The 21,898-nt window shown below is 39.3% G+C and overlaps 1 protein-coding gene across 5 annotated transcripts; it reads right to left on the bottom strand.

Moving 5' to 3' along the window:
• Positions 1 to 206: 206 nt before the first annotated feature.
• shc2 (SHC (Src homology 2 domain containing) transforming protein 2) lies at positions 207 to 18,464 on the bottom strand. Of its 5 annotated transcripts, none has more exons than XM_044129886.1 (15): positions 18,384 to 18,464; positions 17,806 to 17,895; positions 14,066 to 14,332; positions 10,060 to 10,130; positions 7,900 to 7,960; positions 7,641 to 7,760; positions 6,496 to 6,549; positions 6,255 to 6,306; positions 5,973 to 6,099; positions 5,395 to 5,575; positions 4,685 to 4,778; positions 3,644 to 3,811; positions 3,211 to 3,557; positions 2,970 to 3,121; positions 207 to 2,613 (listed from the first exon to the last, which is right to left on the bottom strand). In XM_044129886.1, exons 3-14 carry the CDS (start codon positions 14,246 to 14,248, stop codon positions 2,993 to 2,995), a joined length of 1,587 nt encoding a protein of 528 aa, XP_043985821.1. In that variant the 5' UTR covers positions 14,249 to 14,332; positions 17,806 to 17,895; positions 18,384 to 18,464; the 3' UTR covers positions 207 to 2,613; positions 2,970 to 2,992. The 5 variants fall into 5 exon arrangements, with proteins under 5 accessions (XP_043985821.1, XP_043985823.1, XP_043985822.1 ...); XM_044129888.1 differs by having other exon boundaries at positions 17,806 to 17,909; positions 18,384 to 18,415; XM_044129887.1 differs by lacking the exon at positions 18,384 to 18,464 and having other exon boundaries at positions 17,806 to 17,936.
• Positions 18,465 to 21,898: the final 3,434 nt, after the last annotated feature.

The raw sequence follows: 21,898 nt of genomic DNA, 5'->3' as shown, positions 1-21,898 counted from the left end.
TAGTTGATCTGAAACTAGAATAAAACAAATTAATCTTTTAACTCAGTAGCATAATTTCTCACTAAAAGTGAGAACAACAGCCTAATTTGAGTGCATTAAAGTAATTGGTTTTCACAGTCAGTGGTGTGGAACCAGTTAATCTTCCCAACAATATTTTGTAAAACAGCGTTTGGTCTCCATAGGTCAAGACACAATAAAGAGCGATATTTGACCATTCCCCTCTGGATAATATTTTTATTGATACTAGCAGGTGGGGACAAGTGACTGTCAATGAAGAAAGTTAAGGAGTCACGATTAACAACACACTATTTTATCTGTACCCTTTCATAATTTATTTTATTGACTAAACATAAGAGTGAAGAAGGGGATTTTTTTTTTTTTTTGAGAAATTCCTGAGAACACAAAGGTGGGGTAAAAAGCATTAACAAATATTCACATTCTGATCTCATCAAAAGATTTATCTAATTTAATTTTGTCCTTGATACACAGAAGAAGAAAAAAATAATCCAAAAGTACTACAGTGATACAGATGTAATGAGCCACTTCCTGGTGTGCCCTGAAGAAACAACACAAACCTGTTTAGCTTAAATATAAAGACGTGGACACAGACGTGATCGTTAAAGTACCGAATTTTCCTGAGCCTGGACAAATGGAGGGATTGCACATCCTTATCACTATTTTACGTCCAATCACTGCAGAGAAAAGCAATCGGTGAAAGGAAAGGATGTCTTTTCTGAGGATCTCACAAAAGAGATTAATAATAAAAACAGCTGAAAGACTGTGATTATCTAGCAGAAAACAGGAGCAGCTTACATCACTGTTTACAAATATAACAGCTTAATAATCCTGAACTTTGTTTATCTTTTCGTTGGCATGACAAGAAAATGTAGTCCTTTTGCAATGAGTGCAGAACTGCACATTATGTACACTGAGACAAATGTCTGCCAGTGTAGTTATTAAGGCACTGGAAAAAATACATGCAGGTACCTCTCAACAAATAATGGAATTAAAACTTTCATTTAGTTATTCAACTCAAAAAGTAAAACTCCTGACTTAAACTTCTGTCTGAGGTTCAGGTAAGGACAGTGGTCTGCCCAAATAAGCAAAGTGTTACCACGGTCATTAAAGCAGGTATAGGTACTTTTGGCAGTGTAGGCAGTTGCCAAATTCTCCTGAAAAATGAAATCAGCATTTCTTTACAGCTTGTAAGTAGAGGGCAGACTGAGTTGCGCTAAAATTCCCTGATAGACAGACGACTGCGTTGATTTTGAACTTGGAAAAAACACAGTGGACCAACACCAGTTGATGGCTGTGCCTCTTCACTCTTCCTCCAGACTCTGGAACCTACATTTTCAAATGAAAATAAAAGTTTACTTTCATCTAAAATGATGACTTTGGACCAGTATGACGCTTCATATGTCTCTATTGCAGGAGCAATTTGAATACAAGACATATTCAACGTCCTGTGATTCACCTGTGTGTCACCTTCACTGGACACAGCACTTTCTGTACAGCCAGCTACTTTAGCAGTGACGTTTTGTGACTTATTCTTCTGCTGGTTACGTCGGTGTTCTCACCTATACTATTATTGTAGAGGGCACAACATGATTGTAATATAACATTTCTTGGTTGTAATTAATTTTATTTTTTTTTTATTCTTAATATTTAGATTTTTTTTTCTTTTGGAACTTAAGCAGCTATAAGTCATAATCAATAAGATTAACATAAATAAATGCTTAGAAGATGTCACTATGTGTGATGGTGGATCTATAGAATATATAAATTTCACTCTTAATTGTATTACAGACTTAAATTATTTCAGATATTCCAATTCATTGAGATGTACCTGCACAGTTAGATAGAAATGAAGACATTAGCTTTGACTCAGGATAGAGGATTCATCGCAGAGTAAGTCCGCTCGGTCACAGGCTTGTGTAAGTTAATTATAATGCGATAAACTCCTTACAAACAGCAAACAAGACCATATTTGTTAATTGATGAAAATGTAGAAAAGCGTCATGTTTTGCTGATACTGTGGCAAAATATAAAGTACATAAGCGTGTGCAGCTCGTACATCGAACACCGAATCAGTGTTTCTTCTTTGTGCCTTCTCAGATATTGGAGACCGATGTAAAAACAGCAAGTCATTGCATCCCAAAGAGAGAGACGGCCTTCTGTTCTCAGAGACACAAACCTACAGTCATTTTCTGCATATTTGGAGAAATTTGCTTCTCAATCTGAAGGCTGACATGTCTTGAGTTTATATCTGTGACAGATAATCGGTTTCAGTTTTTCCTCAGGTCAAGTTCACTGTTGGCGGAAAGAACGGCCGGTGGTTGTGGATTACTGGAAGCACTTGTTAGTTTGTTATGCTTAATGATGTGGCATTCTGGATTCTGGTTCGCTTAATGTCCGCATGTCGAGGCATTTATGACGTACACTTAAACGTTTGGTTTAGACTGACAGCCAGAGGAAAGAAGGAGCTTGACTTGATTCTGCACTTTCATGGGAAGTATGTTCAAGGCAAAAAAGTAGAAGTGTTCTTTCAGGATGAAAATAAACCATCTATTCAGTTCTTAGGCCAAATGTTTCCCAGAGTCCAGACGAATTCAGCTGAGAAAAATGACAGAGAGAAACATATTATAGTTACTGAAGAATAACATATTGTGTGAATCATATGTATTTCCATTTAATATCACATATGTGTAAACTGCAACTAATATATATTGCTAAGATGAAACCTTCATAGTCCTTAAGTGGCTACAGTAAATAACAGGCAAATAATACAGTGTAAAGTAAAAAAAACATGCATTATTTTCTTAATAATGTTGCTTTTCGCATGAAAAGCAACAATTGCTCTGATTGGTAAAACACTAAGAATGTAAGCTGCAAGCAACTTTTAATATTTGCACGTCAAAGCATTCAAATAATGACCTCTACTTTTAAAATCAACACATGCTGTAGCTTACCATCTCACAACAACCCGGGTGGTTCACTGTTTCCTCCGGACAGCTTGTTTAAGATGAAGCTCACTTTCCGCTGCAACAATTGGCAGCTCGTTCTTCAAGTGGTACGTTATAAGATGGCTTATACTCTCAAACAACATGTCTTTAGTTCGGACCTGTGTGGGGATAAACAAGTTTTACATTATACAAACAAAATTTTGGTGTCCAAAAAACAAACAAATAGTTTTATTTAAATCAGACTCACTACGCCTTCCGGGTCCACTAGCAGCAGGTGTTTGGGCAGGCCACAGTGCATGCCTGTTAGCACGTACTGACCAGGGTTGGTGGTGCTCTCACGGACCAGGAAGTCCCCATCTCGAACCAGGAGCTTCTCTGCGTCTCTCCGGCTCATGCGACTGTGGTACCACGTTTCCCTGCGTAGTTGCTCCTCGTTTGGGGCCACGGGGGCTCTGCGTCTAGGCGGGCTCGGCCACTGATCCTCTACGTTTCGAACACCCCCACCACCAACCTGAGAACCAGAACCCACTAATACACCGGACCCAACAGCTCCTCCACATGCCTCATGGAGCTTTAGGGCATCCTCGAAGGGCCCTGCAGAGGCACAAGAAGTTTAGTTATTCAGTTTAGCTGTTTTTTCCATTTTCTTGGGTATGTCTACGGTAAATCTCAAGACTCACTCATATCAAAGAGGTCCTTTTTGGGACTATCATGTGCTCTAGCCCCTTTAAGTCCACCTGCTCCATGTGTAAAAGATTCAAGGTTTTCCAAACTTTGTGTATTTACATACTGGTGCTCTTCATAGTCCTTGCTGCCTGGTGGCTGACCATCAGCACACAAGTAACCATCTAATGCAAGAAATGAGACAAAATCCAATTAAAATAACACTTTAAGAATTTTTTTTATAACTTGTTATTGTGACTGCAGTTTTAAAATTTGACTCTCCAACAGAGTTGATTAAGTTGTTCCTAAGTGTACCTTGTTGTTTCATACAAGAATCACACAGACCTCTTTTTTAATAACTGGCCTAGAAATCAAGGAGGGTAGAAAAGGCTAATATCATCAAATATCCAGAAACTTAACTATAGTAAACTATATTTACACTGCGCTTTATAAAGCGCAGTGTAAAAGGATTAACCTCTTTGAATGTTTCATCGTTGAATAACATGCAAAAGGATCAAACTAATCAAAAACTAAACACTAATACAAGAATGTAAGTGTAAAGCAATACAAAAAGAGTGTAAGAAGTAACTAAGAAATTTAATACAAATAAATAAGTTCACCATGGAACAATGAACAATAATTGCCAAACTCAAAGAATAAAGTGAGAATCTAAAAATACAAACACTTACTGATGATGACAGAAATAAGACGTTTCTGGAAAAAAACAGTGAACCTCCACATCAACAAAAAGTTATTTGGTCAAGATAGTTATTACTAAAACATTAATGGAGGTTGTTGCTACTAAGTCAGTAAGTGTAAGGGGACAGATACTTTTTTACATCGGGCCAATTTTGATTGGATGGCATTTTTCTCTTGATCCAATTATTATTGAAAATTTCTTTTAGCAGTTACTCAAGCTTTTATTTGTTTAAAATAATTGCTTAATGATCTGAAGCATAAGTGTGAGGGGAAAAAAAGCAAAACAGAAGAATTTTATCAGGGGGCAAGTACGTCGTTTTTAACCAGCAATAGCTACTTTCGGCCGCCAGGTGTCTCACCTGAGCCACAGGTTGTCTCAGTGTCCCAATGAAGCTCATAACAGAGTTGACCGGGTGGATAAGATCCCTGCTCTCTCCTGACCTGTGAGCCCATCTGTCAACACAACAACACATTTTAAACACACAGTTATCTCTTCACCCCTCAATGCAGTTCTGAAACACACAATTTAAATATTTCCTACAGTATGTCTGTATACAGTGAACAGGCAGCATAGCGAGAGGAATACAGTTTCTTTTTATGCAATCATGTCTATAATAGTTATGGTGCAGGCACATCAAGATGAATTATAGCGCATATATTGGGAGCTTGTGTGGTATGATTCTGTTTTAATGTGGGGAAGCAGCAGACAAACACGTCATAACCAATTTGAGGGATGCTAAGTCAAACATGGCATTTTGGTAATAAACTTTAATTGTACAGCAGGTTATGAAGGTCAGCTGTACTTTATATAACATCTGTGACAATATTGGATTGCAAGATAGCCATTTCACTGCTGGCAGCTTTAGTGTTAAAGCTGAATAAAAACTATAAGAGTATGTCAATATTAAGCTGAAAAACATCAATATTACATATAAGTTATCATTTCAACTTTACAGGTGTATAAAGACAGAATTTCACCCACACTGTTCTTAGCAAAGAGTCACAAATGCACATTTAGAATCCACAGCCTGACCTGGCAGGATACCGTTTCCACATTCATGATGCTCACCTGAGTTGCTGCCTTGCTTTGTGGCTGGGTGTGGATGTGACCCAGCAGGGCCCCACTGGGCCTCAGCCTAGAGTCCACGAGTCCCCCAACAGGAGGCTCCTTCCCAGGGATGCTGTTGTAGTAATCATGCTCTGATGCATCTTCGTCCTCGCCCCACACCGGCTCCTCTGTCCTGACAGGCCTAAAGTCAAATGCACATTCTCTGAATTCATGGCTAAATGTCACAGGAAATAACCTAAGATTTTCTAAATGCTTTCCAGTTCAACTTCTTGCCATAATTAATTAGAAAAGGAAATATCAGTTCACAGTTGTGCACGTCCAAATGTGATCTACAAAACTATGAAGACTTGCTGCTGGTCACAGGAAGGTGGATGTTTATTCAAACAAACACAAAAGTAACACAAGAACAAAAGTATTAAAAGATCAACAGTAGATCAGGTTTTCTAATGTAGCCAATATGCTCTATATATGAGCTAGCAGAAAGGCCTGAAAAGCCTAATATTTAACACTTTCCTGTGTTTTTGTTTTTGATGTTTACTTATAACTTCATGTATGCAGTTGTTTCAGGACTGTGTTACCTCTCAACAGATGACATGGTTTTAGGAGGGCTGTGTAGATACTGTTTGAACTGCAGCTCAAAAGCCTGGCCAATGGTGTTGATGACACTCTGGGCTAAGCCATCCGAACACTCCAGGATGTGACATGCTGTAAAAAAGCCAAACGGTTATGGACCCATACAGAAAAACAAGTACCCACACACATCGTCAGTGTATGTAAAACGCAATGTGGATGATTTATATACTGATAAATACAAATTTAAAGGAGTATAAACACTTTGTGTACAGAAAAATAAACCTTACCTCTTTGATTTACTGGATCTTTGGCTACATATGCAACATAATCTGGTGTGTCCTGCAGCAAAGAAAATGGAAACTTCAATTAGACCAAACATAAATAAGAGGTTCTTAAATAAACTAATTGATTTTTGGGCCACAAAATTGAAAACCAGTAAAATATAATTGATATGGATATGTTAAGATGAAAATGTCAATTCCAAACAGCAGGCATGGAGAGTCTGGGGGTTAAAAATGCCACACTCACTGTGTCTCCTCCAGAGGCAAATGAGATGGACTGCATGGGATGGTGTGCAATCACCTGCAAGACACACATGTGTGAACATGAATGGCATGAGACCATTTAATACAATCAAAAAACATGTACAGTCAAATATGCTTTTTTTTTTTTTTTAAAAAAACTTGCTTGGAAATCAATGATTCAGCAGGACCAAAAATCAGTAAGTCAGTTAATTAAATTGATTGATTGATTTTTATTCTGTTGTATACAAATAGATGAAGATATTAAATAAATGTAATAAAAAAAGAAGAGCATTATCGTAATGTTTATCTTTCAACTGCCTGAGTCAGAAAACTTTGCTTTGGTGTTTCTGTTTGTGACGCTTTAGGAGAGTTTGCCTGACAACAGCAGTTGTCAGTCAAAGCCCAAGTAAGAAGTCAGAGCTCTGTTTCTGCAGCTGCCCTCTGGGACGAATGTTAGGAAAACTTTCAATGTCCTCCTCAGTTTCCCTTCACTTTCCACTATCTGCATAGTCTACATTGCAGCTGAAGTACTAAGCTGAGATGTAATAAAGCAACACACTCTCAACAACAGCTTTGTTGAGAGTGTGCTGGGCAGGAGGGATATTTGTTTCGATTTCTCCAGAAAGTGCAGGATTCCAGCGGTATTCTTGGTTTCAAAAGGATTTGATGCAATACAGTCTTTCCACTGCATTCTTTTGGTTGCTGGTCAGGCGGTAGAAAATTGTAGACTCCTAACGTCTTTTTGTCCATGTTACAAATGGACAAATTTGCATCAGCTCTCTAGGTGTTTGTCTTCTTTCCTTTACACATACTCGTTACTTCCATGAACAAGATCATGTATTGATGCAGACTTGGGTGTTAACAGAGTGAAAAATGATGATTTGCATGGCCTTGAGACACTCCAGTCCTCATTGTAATAAGAGTTAGTTTGACTTGACTTGACTTGTTCAAACAGAACAAGTAAAGTTTATCTATTTGTCTCTGGAGAATGGTTTCTGGATGAGTGTTTTTTCTGTCCAGATGAGAGAGATCTCTGTGCAGTTGGATTTTAAAGATCTTCACACCACCACAGATCTTGAAAGGCACCAACACTAAATAAGGAGAGCTGTCTAATTTAGTCTTTTAGGTCGTAGTAGTAGATAATTTCACCTGTCGTGTAGTTGGGACGAGAAGTCCAAGGCCATCTACAGAAATGTTGACAGCGATGTTCATGCCTGCAAATCGTAGGTTACTCTTGCCCATGACTGACTGTAGAGCTTTATTTGGGGTCTAAATGAAAGGAAAATGAATGCAACCACATACAGATGTTAATTGAGTTAATTAAAACCATACATGTTTTGGTAAAATAATACTCATTATAAGCATATGACACTGAAGTAAAGATTCACGGTAAAATATTACTACTGACCTTTTTCCTCCAAGCCCCCTTTCCACCAGGCACTGCCTCACAAAGCCTGTTGATGGCTTCCCTGATGAAGAAAATGTGGAGAGGATGCTGGTCACACTAATGAAAAAGACATTGGTCACTTGTCATAAACAAGTCTTCTAAAGTAAACTGAAGTCTTTTATTGAATTCCAAGAAATTGGGAAAATTAGAGCAAATTTTAGTCAGATGCGCTGTGTCCCAAATCTGTTACAATTCAATGGTGAACAACTGTTTTCTATCTGGCCTGTTGTTCACAAACTGATCTACAAAATGTTATGTGAAAGCTGAGATTCTCTGCTAAATCACAGAAAAGAATAATCACAATGTGATGGGGAAAAAATACAGTGCTTGTTGTCTTTATATGTGTTTTGCACAAAGCACCTCTCTCTCCAGGATTGCTCTAACTAACTCTGCAGTGAAACAGCTGCAACCTGTGGGAATGGTGACCTAATGGCTACAGAAAGCTTGATTTCTCCGTGTGTCTCTGATGGTGGGGGTGAAGTATAATGTAGACTTGAGGCTGTAGCTTGCTATCTGAACGCCACAGGATGGTGGGGACAGAAATCAACAGGCCCGGCTAGCCCTATCGAGTAGCTCATAAATATTTAAAAAGCAAGCGTCCTGGGCCTTGTCTCGGGTAAAGGTCTTCTCAGGGATTTTTGAAAAACACCACCACGTTCAAATGACTCATGCTGATGAAAGCAGAGGGAGGTGGAGGGACAGGAGGAGAAGAGAGAGAAGTTGTTGTTATTGTCTGCAGTGCTGGTCTTTCCCTGTTAGTCCTGGTATCTAAATGCTGAGACTCATTACCAACCTGTGTTCCTCAATAGGAGCTGAACGTTTTATTTATTTTTTTTATTTTTATGAATTGGTAGTTGTAGTCCTCAAATTGGGAGAAAAGAGAAATAGGTCAACCCAAAGGGTCTCGCAAAAATATTAATGCCGATTGAACTTTTTGAGATTTTGTCACATTATTAACAGCAAACTTTTTTTTTTTTTTCCATGATAGATCAAGACAAATGAGTGTTGATCTCATGGAAGAAAAAGTAGAAGAATCTGAAACGTTTGTCATGAATTGACTGAACCACCTTCCAGTTATACTACTGGTTGTTTTGAAAACTGATCAATACCAAATTTGCACATATAGACCTTTTTTCCCTAGATTTCTTAATATTCTTCAAGCTCAGTCAGATTGAACGGACAAGGTCTGTAACGATCAATTTTAAAGTCTTGCCACAAATTTTCAGTTAGATTTAAGTCAGGTGTTTACCTGGGCAAATCTAACACCTAAATATAACCGTTCTATAACCTAACCCTAATATATCCCTGTCTGGTTTCTTCTTCTGTCTTCATGTTGCTATTTGTCACTAATATTGACACAGAGGTAAAAAATAATTACCTGAATTTATCTGAACAACCAAATCAAATTAGGAAAAGCAAAAAGAAAAAGAAAATATGTCCAAAACATTAGCAGCCAGAATTGCCTTAGCAGGGTTCATCCCTTTGTTTTTCTTTTGCTGTTTTGTTTTGCACACCCGTATCCGCCTCCCTCTCCAGAACTTGCAGCCAAACACATTATGCGTTCACAGAGACCACTGCAGCTTTCTACTGTCATTAGCAAACATCATCAATTATAGATCCCCTCCTATATCACTCCATCTCTGCTGCATCTTCCATCTCCTCCTCTCCCCCTGCACTTCAGCTTTGGAAGCATGGTAGGCTCAGATTACTGATGATCGATTGTAGAGGAGAGATAGGAGGGTGAGAGGTGGAGGGGAGGAGAGGCAGAGAGGAGGAGGGCAGAGGAGTGAGCTGCTTCTTTGGGGTTGAGGATGACAACAACATCACATGCAGCGCAGGGAAACAAAAAGGATAAACAAAAAGAAACTCGCATGCCAAGAGTTTCAAGTCTGAACAGCAGGAATTGGAACCATCTTTGATGCATTTATGGGAGAAAAAAAATCTACTGATCCACCAATTACTAATCAAATTAAGTGATTTAATTAAGCAGTTTGATCTAAACATTCATCTAAATATTCAAGCACTGTAATATTACAGCCATGTACATGTAAATAAACACTATGCTTATTGGGTCAAATTCTACTGACTCAACACAGGCAGTAAAGACGGTTGCTGACTTACCTTGTCACCTGAGTCCGTGTGTTGAAGTCCAGGGAGCGCATTGACTTCAGCACTTCAATGCAACCCATATACTACAGAGGAAAACATTAAATCAGATGGGGCTCTGCAATATGCATAGAAACATATTTTTGTTCTGATTCTGACCCTGTTCTACACTTAAAATACAAATAGTTTTATTTCTGAACCTCCATGCTTTTAGACCGTTATATCTTCCATTGTTAAACGTGATAATTCCCATTTATATTTTATGTTACATCCACAGACTAAACATGAAAGCAACTGTCTAGCACAGTGTTGCACTAATGGCTGTCAAATCAGGGTGCTAATGGCACCTTGACTAGATTAGCATCACTCAGCTCCAGATTGCGTACAATCTGCAGCTTCTGAACCCTCTGGGGGGGACGATTATCTGTGAGGGTGTTTGATCCTGCAGGCAGTTCACGTGAGTATGTCGTCTTGTCTGCATCGATGTGAGAAAAAAAATAAAAAAACTGTCATAGAATAAAATCCGGGATAATTTTGTCTGCTACAATTAATAGCGCAAAATCACCTCCAGAAACACTTCTCAATAGCTGGTTGATTGTTCCTGCTACAAATGAATAATAGAATCAGTGTACTGAAGTGTCATAAAGTTTATGCTCATATTTTGTCTTCTGTCTGGTTAGTTTAGTGTTGAGCAGTTTTTAACACTGTTAACACTTCTTATGAGAAGTGCTCTCAAAAGTGATGCTTTTCAGTTTGTCAAGCAAATGGGATAAACGTTACAGGAGGCTCCATGACATTTTTAGTTTCATACAATGCCTTGAAAATATTTTCACATTTTCTGAAGTTATAGACCCAAACTTCAATACAAAAAAATTATTGTTATCCGTATATTTATTGCATAGAGAGGAAAGAGAAGCATGATTTTCAAATTCATTTAATGAATAAAAATCAGAAAAATGTGGCATGCATTTGCATTCATACCCCTGTACTTCAATTAAATTGTCAAATAAGAGTTCGATTTAATCTCAGCACAAATTCAACTGTTCTGTTGGAGAACATTAATGAACAAACAGCATCATGAAGATCAGGGAAGACAACAGACCGGTCAGTAAACAAGTAGGAAGCTTTGGGTATTAAACAATAACTTAAGCTTCATAGATCTCACAAATCACAGTACCCCATACACAAATAGAAAGACACAACTACAAACCAAAAGGCTGTCCACCTAAGGTTTCTAGGCTGTGCCAGGAAAGACTTGATCAGAGAAGCAGCCAAGAGGCCCATAGTAACTCTGGAGGAGCTGCAGAGATCCAGAAACCAGAAGGGAGAATCTGTCAACAGGGCAACGCTCCACAACTCTTCAACATTATTATTGAAGCTGTTAGTGGTGCAAATTATAGTTTGTAACAAGGCATAAAGGCGACACAACAAGCATTTGCAAGAAGATTCTCTGGTCTTATGATATCATGATTGAACTTTTGACCAAATGCAAGGAGAGGAGAAAAGCTTGCAAGTAAACATGGTGAAACATGGTGGTCAGTAAAAAGTACAATAGAGGGTAGTCACTGAAGAAAAGCCTGCTAGAGGAAGCTAAAGGTTTAGGATTGAGAAAAGGCCACACACATATAATCAGAGCAACAGTTTGAAAACCGTCCTTTTCATTTCACTCTGTTTTAACATATAAAATCCCACCAACATACACTAAAGTTTGTGGATGCAACATGACAAGATGAGGAAAACTTCAAGGGGTAGGAACATTTTTACAAGGCAGCGTATTTGGAGGATAGTTTTTTGCAAGAAGCAACCGCACAGCAGAGATTAGGAGACAGAGAGAGGACCTCTGAGTCTAAATGAGCTTAATAAGCTCTCTAATCAGATTAAGGCTTGAGGGAAGTCTTCCATCAAGAAATTTGTCCCTTTTTTCATTTCCATTTCATCTGCTGATGCAACGTTCCCCACACTCACAACCTCCACCCTTTCTCATCATCTGGATGTTGTCCTTCTGGGCTAATGCTCTGACTTATACATCCCATGACTAGAGATACCAGGTTCTCAAGAAACATTCCTTACAAATTCAATAAAACTGGTATCCTCTTCTCAAACTCTGTTGTACATGCCTCTCTCTTTGAGATAAATTCTGGCAGCTGGATTGTTTCTCATGTCAGGTAGTCACAATTTTGTATCTGGAGGCAAGAATCACAATAGATGTTGCATAATGTTGGCTAAACGGACAAAAACACCAAACAGATTCTCTTATTAGAGCTCAGTCAGTGAATGCTATGTCTTTTCTGTGTGGGAGTAAAATTTTGTTTGTTTTTTTTGTTATCTTAACAAGTCACATTAAAGAAGATCAATATGCATAAGATGACTGTTAAAAAAAAAAACTGCAATGAAACAGAGTACAAAGAGCTTAATATGTGTAATAATAACACCCGCTGTGGCAGCTGCAGTGCTTGTTTTAATGGCTGCGGCAGCGCTCTGGCTAACAGAAATAGCAGATGTACGAGAGACACAACACAAGACATGTCTTTGTGGACACCAGGAAGATATAAACACATGACTAAGAAATCCATATGTCTGCCATGAAGAGGACTGGAAGTCTGTCAATGACTGACTATATGTGCAAACTGAAACAGAGAGAGAGAGAGAGGGGTGCTCACTGGGATGATTACAGTGCAGCACCAATTCACTGTCCCTTTGACACTAATACATGCAGCGAAACGCTCCTCCCTGCATGGATTTGCCACTGAATTGCTCATACGGGAGCACAGCAATCCTGTTATTTTCCAAACTGCCTCTTACAGGTCGTCTGTGACGACTGTTACCACGCCTACAATGCCGGACTCTTAGAAACACGTACGGATCATTAACAGGAGACATCGATCAGAGTCAAGAAGAGCCTGCATTATGAAGCTCGGAAAGCAGAGCTTTGTGACGAGAAATCACTTTTGCGAAACATTCCGACCTCTTCTGCTGCTGATCCAACTGCCTCATCCTCGTCACATGATGCAAATAACTGTGATTAAACGTAATTGAATATAGGAATGAATGGTGCTCGTATAATGTCATTAGAAATTGCACTGGGGCCCCCAGACTGCAGTAATCAAGAGCCGTGTCATTAAGTTTGAGGAGGAGGGGGAGGGAGCAGAGGTGAAGTGTCATCAAGGAGGACGCCATGGGGAGACGAGTGATAAACAAGACGCATAAGGATTCAGATAGCTCGGATTTATGAGATTTACCATCTAATAATTACTTTATCTATCCTGATTTTATTTATTATTTATAAAACCCAACAAAGTTCTTTAATCTCCAAGGTTCCCCTTATCCTCCCCAAACTAAACAAACAACAGTATATCATATTCATAAGCAACAGATAAAATTGATGCATAAAATCAGTCTATTCACTTCATAGATAAATGTAAACAGGCTCAAATCCACACAAAGAGAACCACTCCCACACTCAGAGCTAACAATCAGGCAGATTACATGCTCCATAAACACAGTTTTTGTTTAAAATACAGTGTGACAGAAGCCATATTTATTTAAAAGTGTGGTTGAGCAACAATAGTCTCCACAGTCAGGAGACATAATTTCGTGATTTATTTTTTCTCTATCCTGAAATCGTAAGAACAGCATGATACAGACTCTTAACCAGCAGCACCAAGCCGTCTATCTGGATGAAATTATGTATTCCCTCGGCACTGCCACATGAGCTGCATAACAAAGTGCCTGCTGTTGAGATGCTTTGGTTTGTTTTTTCACATTCACATTTGGATGAAAGTGAATAAATAAAACAATTGGAGCCTTGATATTCTCTTCTTACTATGGGAGTCTTTAATTATAGATGCATCACTTATTTTGCATTAGAATGATCAAATTTTCTCTTTATAAGCAAGCATTTCTGATCTATACATAGATCAAAGGGCAATAGTTAGGGACGTAAGTTTTGGTGCATAAATGGGAATTAGTGTGTCACTAGGGTTAACAGTTAACTCATTATCCTCCTTTCAAATGTACTTACCCTAACAATGTAAGAAGCTCCTTGTCCCACAATTTTCTTGTCTGGGTGCAGCCAACCCTGAGAGGGCTTGTGGATGAAGCTGCCCTTGGTGTGGAGCTCATCTCCCCCCAGCCACATGCCCTCCACCCTTGTCCTGCGGTTCATCCCTGACCTGGAGCTGCTGGAGACACCAGGGCTCACCATGACCTCTGCTGCAACCCCAAATCCATGTCCTGCTGGACCTCCAGAGGCTGCAGCTTGTGCTACGGCCCGCTGCCCTCGGATGGCCTGTAGGGAACAGGGGGTGACACAGACAGGGTCACAGGAGTTAAGTACGGCCGCAAGGCTGGCCACAGGGCCGCTGGCTGGGCTCGCCCCATTGGTCCTGTTTGATGGTGATGAAGATGAGGCCTGGGAAGAAGCTGTCTTGGTTGAGTCCTTGCTAGAGCTGGAGCTGGATGGGCTTCTGCTGAGTAAGGAGTTGGAGAACTTCCACTGGGGCATCTTGGGGATGAGCATGCAGAAGGTTGTGGTGGCCTCCTGCTCCCCATCCAGGCAGGGGGAGTCTGCCAGTGCTGCGGCCCCAACCAAGGAGGAAGACCTGGCGCTGGGATCCAGAGGAGGCAAAGGAGGCAGGGGGAGACTCTGTGCGGAGGAGGAGACCCCCGGTGTGGCCACGACTTTGCTGCTCATGGCTAAGCTCTGCATCAGGTCGTCAGAGGAGGTTACAGACTCGTTGCGAAAGCGGTCATACTTTGGCTTAAGGAGCATGCCCGGAGGAGCCGCCTGAAGCAGGAGCTCAGAGAGGGGATAACTTTCAGAGGATGGAGGAAAGAGGGGAGTGGGGAGGGGGAGGGATGGAGTAATGAAAGAGGAGAGGAAAACAAAAGAAGAAAAATTCCCAGACCGCGTCCTATATCCTTGTCAAAGTCAGCTCAGCACTGTGTGCACCTCCGCCTCTCAGACATTCTCCCGCTCTCATGCTGCTGCTGCTCTCCGCCTCCTGCTCTGAGCGGGCCTGCTTCCTCTTACTGCCTGAGGAGAGATTGCTTGTGCGCTTTCGACTGTCTCTCCTTCTTCATGGATGATGTCATTGGCCTGTGAGTCCTGCCCTGCCCAGCTGCTCTCAGACAGTATTTGCTGAAACACACATGCTTTAACCACCCTCCTCTGAGACACATACACATATTCTGCAGATCACCTGCAGCTCTGCATGAAGCTACAGTTCAGCAAATTGCTCCATTTTGGGTTATTCAATAGCAATAGCAAAATCCTAGAAGGGACCCAGAGATAGCAATGCATTTCTAATTATTAATGGGTTTATGTTGCTGCTAATTAGATGACAATAATAAAAGTCTTACTGTTCTGATACTGGTGTAAAAGAAGGTGGTAATCAATACTGTTGCTCAGTGTGTTAACCTGCAATCAATAAGATGTTTTTTTTTTTTATTTTTTTTTCTTTTTATAGATCAATAAGACGCAGACTGAATGTGAAAACAGAGGCCCAACAAATACGCAACAGAAAATATGATGGTACTTTAATAAAGTAAAAATTAACCCATGAACGTATAGTAGAGACATGGGAACAAGACTAAACCAATTAGTTGAAGTGAATTTTGTATGAGTCAGCATGATCTCATTTCACCCCAGCTACATAGAAGCACCTAACAAAAGGAACAATGGAGTCACCACCTTAGAGGACAACCCATCTGACAACATCCCATCTTTTCCATTTGCTTGGATTGTCTTTCCCTTCACCCTCTCATCCACCTCTCAGGGGAGCAATCAGGCATCTCAACGTGACCCTTTTAGCTCTTTACTTGCACCTTCCCCTGTGTGTTTCACTAATTCCCTGCCATTTCTACTCACTTTTCTACTCTCTCATATTGAGTGGGAGTTTACTCAATTAACCATAACATTATGAATAGTCAAGGGATGGCCTAAGAACATCTGGGGCTCCTGTGGGGTGTGTACTCATATGTAGAAGTTGTTGGACTCTTCTAGCTTCCTTAAAATGGAATCAAATATTTTAAGTGGATATATGGTATGTTTTTTGGGGGGACATTTCAGCTTCTAACCCTGGTGGACTCTTTACTGTCTCACTGAGGATGAAGCTGGGGAAAGTTACTTCTGTAGTAAGGTTCTGTTCCAAATATATCGAAGTTTGCCAAAATTGTGCAGCTGGTGATATGCGTAATATTAACATCTAATGTCAGCTCATATTTTACCTAGTTGATAAGTGTTACATTACCTGTCAGTTGATATGCTGCATTTAATGAATTGCAATTTGGACCTCTTTCCTTTTAAGAGGCTCCTGCTCTTTTTGCCACTTTGCCTTCACCACCTTATCACAACAATGTTTCTCCATTAAGCCTTTAACAATGTTCTTGAGAGCATTGCACCAAGATGTAGGTCATGTGATGAGCTCTGCAGATATGCAGTTCCACCAGGTGTTTGCTAATTGCCGCTGCCACTAGTCTGGGGGAGCTCTGCGAGGGAAACACGGGGAGGGATGCGGTGCTTGGTGAGAGCAAGCATTAATGCACCCGGAATGGTTGCCAGGAAGACTAAAGAACGTCTCTAACATACTTGAAAGAATAAAGCAGCTCTACAGGTATGTTTTGATGAGGGAATAAAATTATAATTTGACCTAAAGCTCAAAAAAGTCAATTAATACACCAACTTTAAAACAAGATGTTTGCATGTAATATTTTATCTTAGTTTAATACTAGAATCACATGTAATTTATTCAATTAGATTTCCTAAATTGAAAGAAAAAAATACTAACTAAACAGTATTTCAGATATTATTGCATCATTTCTACTTCTTGAAATTTACCACATCTTAATAAAAAATGTCTCTGAAGGAAACATGTAAACATTCAGAACAATACCAAACAAAAATATGTTTGGTGTACAGAGCCATGAAAAAGTATTTTTCCATGTGTAAATTTCTATTACTCCTAAGGATTGTTTATCCTAAGTAGTGTTGTGACCATGATCAGGTCACAACAGAAAAAGGTCCATAATTAATCCCAATGTATAAAAATGAAAGAGCATTTCAGAAAAATAATGTCCATACCTCTAATAAAACACGGTGGTGGTAGTGTGATGGTCTTGGAGTACTTTGCTTCTTCGGGCTACTTGTCAAAATTAATAGAACCATCAATTTGTAGAGCTGAAAATCCTTACGGACAATTTCCAGTCATCAATTTGTGACTTCAAGAGCACTCAAGTTATTTAGCAGGAGAATGATCTGTAGCACACCAGCAATTTTCTCTAATACACTTAAATGAAAGTTTTGAACTGACCCAGTCACAGTCTTGATTTAAATGGAATTGAGAAGTTGTGATATGAAATTAAGGAGATTGTTTATGCTTGGAATGCCTTTCCTGTGGTTGAATTAAACCAATTCTGCTAAGATTTGTTGAAAAAAGAGATGCAAAAAAATACAGACTGTGGGTGGCTGCAGCTGTTGCCTTCAAGGGCTGCACAACCAATTATTAGATTTTTGGAGGCATTCGCTGATTCATGTACAGACAGGTTGTTGTCATTTTCTTTCAACAAATGGAGTCATAATTTGAATACTGTGTAATTTATTTTTTCAGGCAAACATTGTCTGATATAAGAATTTATCTAATGGCATATGAGACTCAAAATTATTTAAATAAGCGAAAGAAACCTGTAAGGAAACACATACTTTTCATAGCATTCTAATAGTGGGAAATAATTCAGAATGATATCAGGATTTTAAATATTTACCTCAGAATGAAAAAAAGATCAAGAGCTCCTCATTTCTGGCAACTTCTAGCTGAAAACATCTGATACGACGTGTTCTTCAGCCTCCAAGTTCTGCAGAACAATGACTGAAAGTAAGAGCAACTTATTTTTGCAATGGATAACATGTAACATATAAAACCACTGTGCCTTTCGGTAAATAACCACTTATTTTTTGTTTGCTGTTTAGTCATAAAGTTACTGATAAACCAGATGTAATCGATGTATGTTGACAAATGCAGCAACAGCGAGCATTTCTCTGTATGTTTTGCTCTCTCTTTCCAAGAAAAAAAAAACTACACTAACACAGAGAGTGATAAAAATTTAAGTTTTTATTCAAATTAAATCCAATAATCAGATGTCATTACTATGCAAACAGAACCTTTTTGTACTTTATGCTGATTATTAATTTGAATAAAATTTTTTTTTTACAATATTTGGACCAAGTGAATATAAAACTATGAAACTCTGAGTAGAACATATTTACGGAAAAAGAATTTATGGACAAAGATGGTTTTTTTCTATATTAAATGCAAAACGTTGATATTTTTGTACAGTTTTACCTTAGATGCTGCTCGTTGTTTAGGATTGTAGCTTCGCTTCAGTCAGTTTTATTTTATGCAGCTGCGTTTCATTTTTTAATTAAAAACGTCCACTGTATGTTGAGCTGTTTTTGACTGTGGCAGAGTGGTGCTCGAATGTCCTGAAGCAGCAAACGCACCATCTGGACAGCTGCAGGTGCAGCCTGGATTTTCTGATTGGCGCCACTTGTAAGAGAAAATGACCCGAAAAAGCTGCACAAGAAGCTTTTTAACGATTAAAAACTCCCCCCAAAATTTAAGATAAAACAATATAAGGCCATTGTGGGAAATTAAACGCCGTTTTTAATTGGAGCTGAGGTGAAAATCACCGTTCATGCTCGGCTCTGGAGAACTCGAACAACTCTAAGTTTGTATGTTTGTTTTCATTAGATGAACTATTAGAACTAAAACCAGAACCCGCTACGAGCTGAAAAATAGAGCAAAAAATGTCCAAACAGCTAGCAAAGAAACCACAGGCATATATAAAGAATCGATTTAATTTATCATAAATCGCTAAACGCCTTTTTGCTGGAAACCTTATCCAGACAGCTATCATAGCTATCGTAGCTATTAATTTTTTTAAACAATAAAAAAACACATTGACTCCAAACAACTTTTAAAACCTATTTGTCGCTCTGTTCAATACTCCCATCCCTCACTTCCAACGTCTTGTCATGGCGTCTCGAATGATTGAGTGATGCAGTTGCAAAGGATAAATTTTTTGGGTCATGTGGAACTGATCTGATCGTTTCCATAGAAACGAGCAGAAACAAGACATTGCCTCAGAAGTACAGTGAGGTCATTGTAGCTATGACCTCATCTGTGATGTAATCAGAAGATCAAAGAACTTCTGAGGTTAAGAAAGCTTGTATTTCAAAACATCAGTTCATACTCGGTCAACTCTTCGAATCTCAAAGGTGTCTTTCAAGGATTTTAATTATGAGCAAGATATTAGCTGGCGTGTTTTTCCCCCTTGGTTTCGGTGTTGGGTATTTGGTTAGCACCAGAATGCAGAAGTTTTTTGATAAACTACTGCCTGGTAACAATTCAGACGAAAGTGTCTCCAAGGAAGCGAGCACTGAGTCTGCCTATGATCCTTTTGATGCTTTCCCTGTTGAACCTTCCTCGACGGGGAAGGTTCTTTGCAATCCTTCCCTGACTGGGAAGCAAGCTTCTCCAGCTGGGGAATCTTGCTCTTTTGAGTATGATGCTGTCAATGCTTTTCTATTTGAACCTTCCCCGGCTTGGGAAGCTCGGATCTCTAAGTATGATGGAAAGGAAAAAGTTAAGCCTGAAAATGCAACAGTTCCCTTGACGAAGGCAGCACTAGAAGATTGGTCCCAGGCGACAATTGATGCCTGGATCCAACAAGACCTCGCTTACCAGGCCACTCTCCGAAGGAACGATTTGTCCAATCTTCCCTCAGAGTAGTAGACGGTCGAGTCTGAAAACTCAAGCTTTGCTTTGACGAAGGCAGCACTAGAAGCCTGGACCCATTAAGAGAGCATTTTCCAGACTCTATGGGTACAACTTTTGTTATCGCGGCTTGCCTTTACTTTGGTGGGTTTTTTTCTGGATCCTCCGCCTTCCCAAGACAATCTGATGAAGAGGATGGTCAGGATTGTCCCTAATATTCTTGATCCTATGAAGAATCCTTCTCTGCAGGGGCGATTCTAGGATCTGACTTTTAGGGGGTCTTAGCCCCCTGCAGGGTTTTTTGTTGACTCGTTACATCCAAGTTGCATTGCGCTTTTTTTTTTGTTAAAATGTGAAGTTCAGGGACTTTACAAGGCGCTGTAAAATCCAAGCAATTATGTGACTTACTAATTACGTGTGTCTGTTGTTACCCATCGCCTCCTCCTTTCACTCGCACGCGGAGCTCCAAGACATCCGCAGTGGCTTCCTCCAAGTGAGAGATGATTCTGTCTAATCGTCAGTAATAGAATTTCGCTACATAAATCATAAGATTTGGCGACATGTAAAATCAGCAGCGTTTCACTTTCACGGACGGTGGGGACTTCGTCCAACTTTTGGTGTCACTTGGAAAGGAAGCTTAAAGATAGGTAAGCTATGTGGACGTGATGTTAGCAAAGCTAACTGTACAGAGACAAATATGTTGCATCTTCGATGTAAACACGTTGTCAGTCATGCGCTTAATTTTGAGGATTGAGGATATATGGGACAACGCTGTGACCAAAGTCTGCTATATAGTGATATAAAATTCACGAACGATCCAATTCTTCTGGACGGATCTTTACTAAGTCCTATAGGACTGAAGCCTCACTGAGAGATGTTCTTTGTTCTTGTAACGCTCTGCATACACTGCAGAAGCTATTATTATTTAATGTTTAAAGGAGCTGACATGGGTGATATGGGCAAACGTCCAGGGCATTATCTTTTAGGGATGGTAGGAAACCATTGCGGATTGTGGCACAGAGATGGAAGCAAAGCAAAATGAAGAAGAGTTTGAATTGATAATGATACTGATTAAATTTATTTCAACTCTAAGTATTTAATATCTGGGTGTTTTTATGGAAATGTGGATTTTTCAAATCAATTTGAGAAGCAATTTTGATAGGTACAATTAATTTTATTGTGTCATGTAGCTTGGGACGCTGGTCTTGACTACAACACTGCTACGTGGCTCCTTGGTTGCATGTTCTCCCCCTCCCACAATCTTTCCATTCCCTTTCTATTGGATTTCTTTCAAAATAAATGCCACTAGTGGCAAAAAGAAAGTGAAGTTCATGCTATGTTCAGGAGACAAGATATTTCCATCCCTGAAATTATGGCACAAAGAATCACATATCTAAATCTAAACTGTCACAGAGAGTAAACACAATAAAAACATGCTTTATCTGTGGCATTGTTCATTAAAATGGCACATATTTCATATATTAAAATTAAATACGATAGGTACACTTAATGATATTGTAATTAGAGATTAAGTAATGCATTCAGCAAGTACTTTTACTTTTAATACTTAAGTATTTTTAAAAGCCAGTACTTTTTTACTCAAGAAAAATGTTAATGTGGTATATATACACACGTATATATATATACACACATATATATATACACACACATATATATATACATGTGTATATATATATATACGTGTATATATATATATATATATATATATATATATATATATAGTTATATATATGTTTGCAGCAAGAAGGTCCTGGGTTCGATTCTCGGCCCGGGGTCTTTCTGCATGGAGTTTGCATGTTCTCCCTGTGCATACGTGGGTTCTCCGGCTTCCTCCCACAGTCCAAAAACATGACTGTCAGGTTAATTGGTCTCTCTAAATTCTCCCTAGGTGTGAGTGTGTGTGTGAATGGTTGTTTGTCCTGTCCGCGACCTGTCCAGGGTGAACCCCGCCTCTCGCCTGGAACGTTAGCTGGGGATAGGCACCAGCAACCCTCCCAACCCCATTAGGGACAAAGGGTGTATAGAAAATGGATGGATGGAAGGATGGACATTTATACTGG

Source organism: Gambusia affinis, linkage group LG10 (assembly GCF_019740435.1).
Source record: "Gambusia affinis linkage group LG10, SWU_Gaff_1.0, whole genome shotgun sequence".
In the NCBI taxonomy this organism is placed as follows: domain Eukaryota; kingdom Metazoa; phylum Chordata; class Actinopteri; order Cyprinodontiformes; family Poeciliidae; genus Gambusia; species Gambusia affinis.
The sequence above is the reverse complement of the archived record's forward strand: the minus strand, read 5'-3'. Positions and strand labels throughout refer to the sequence as shown.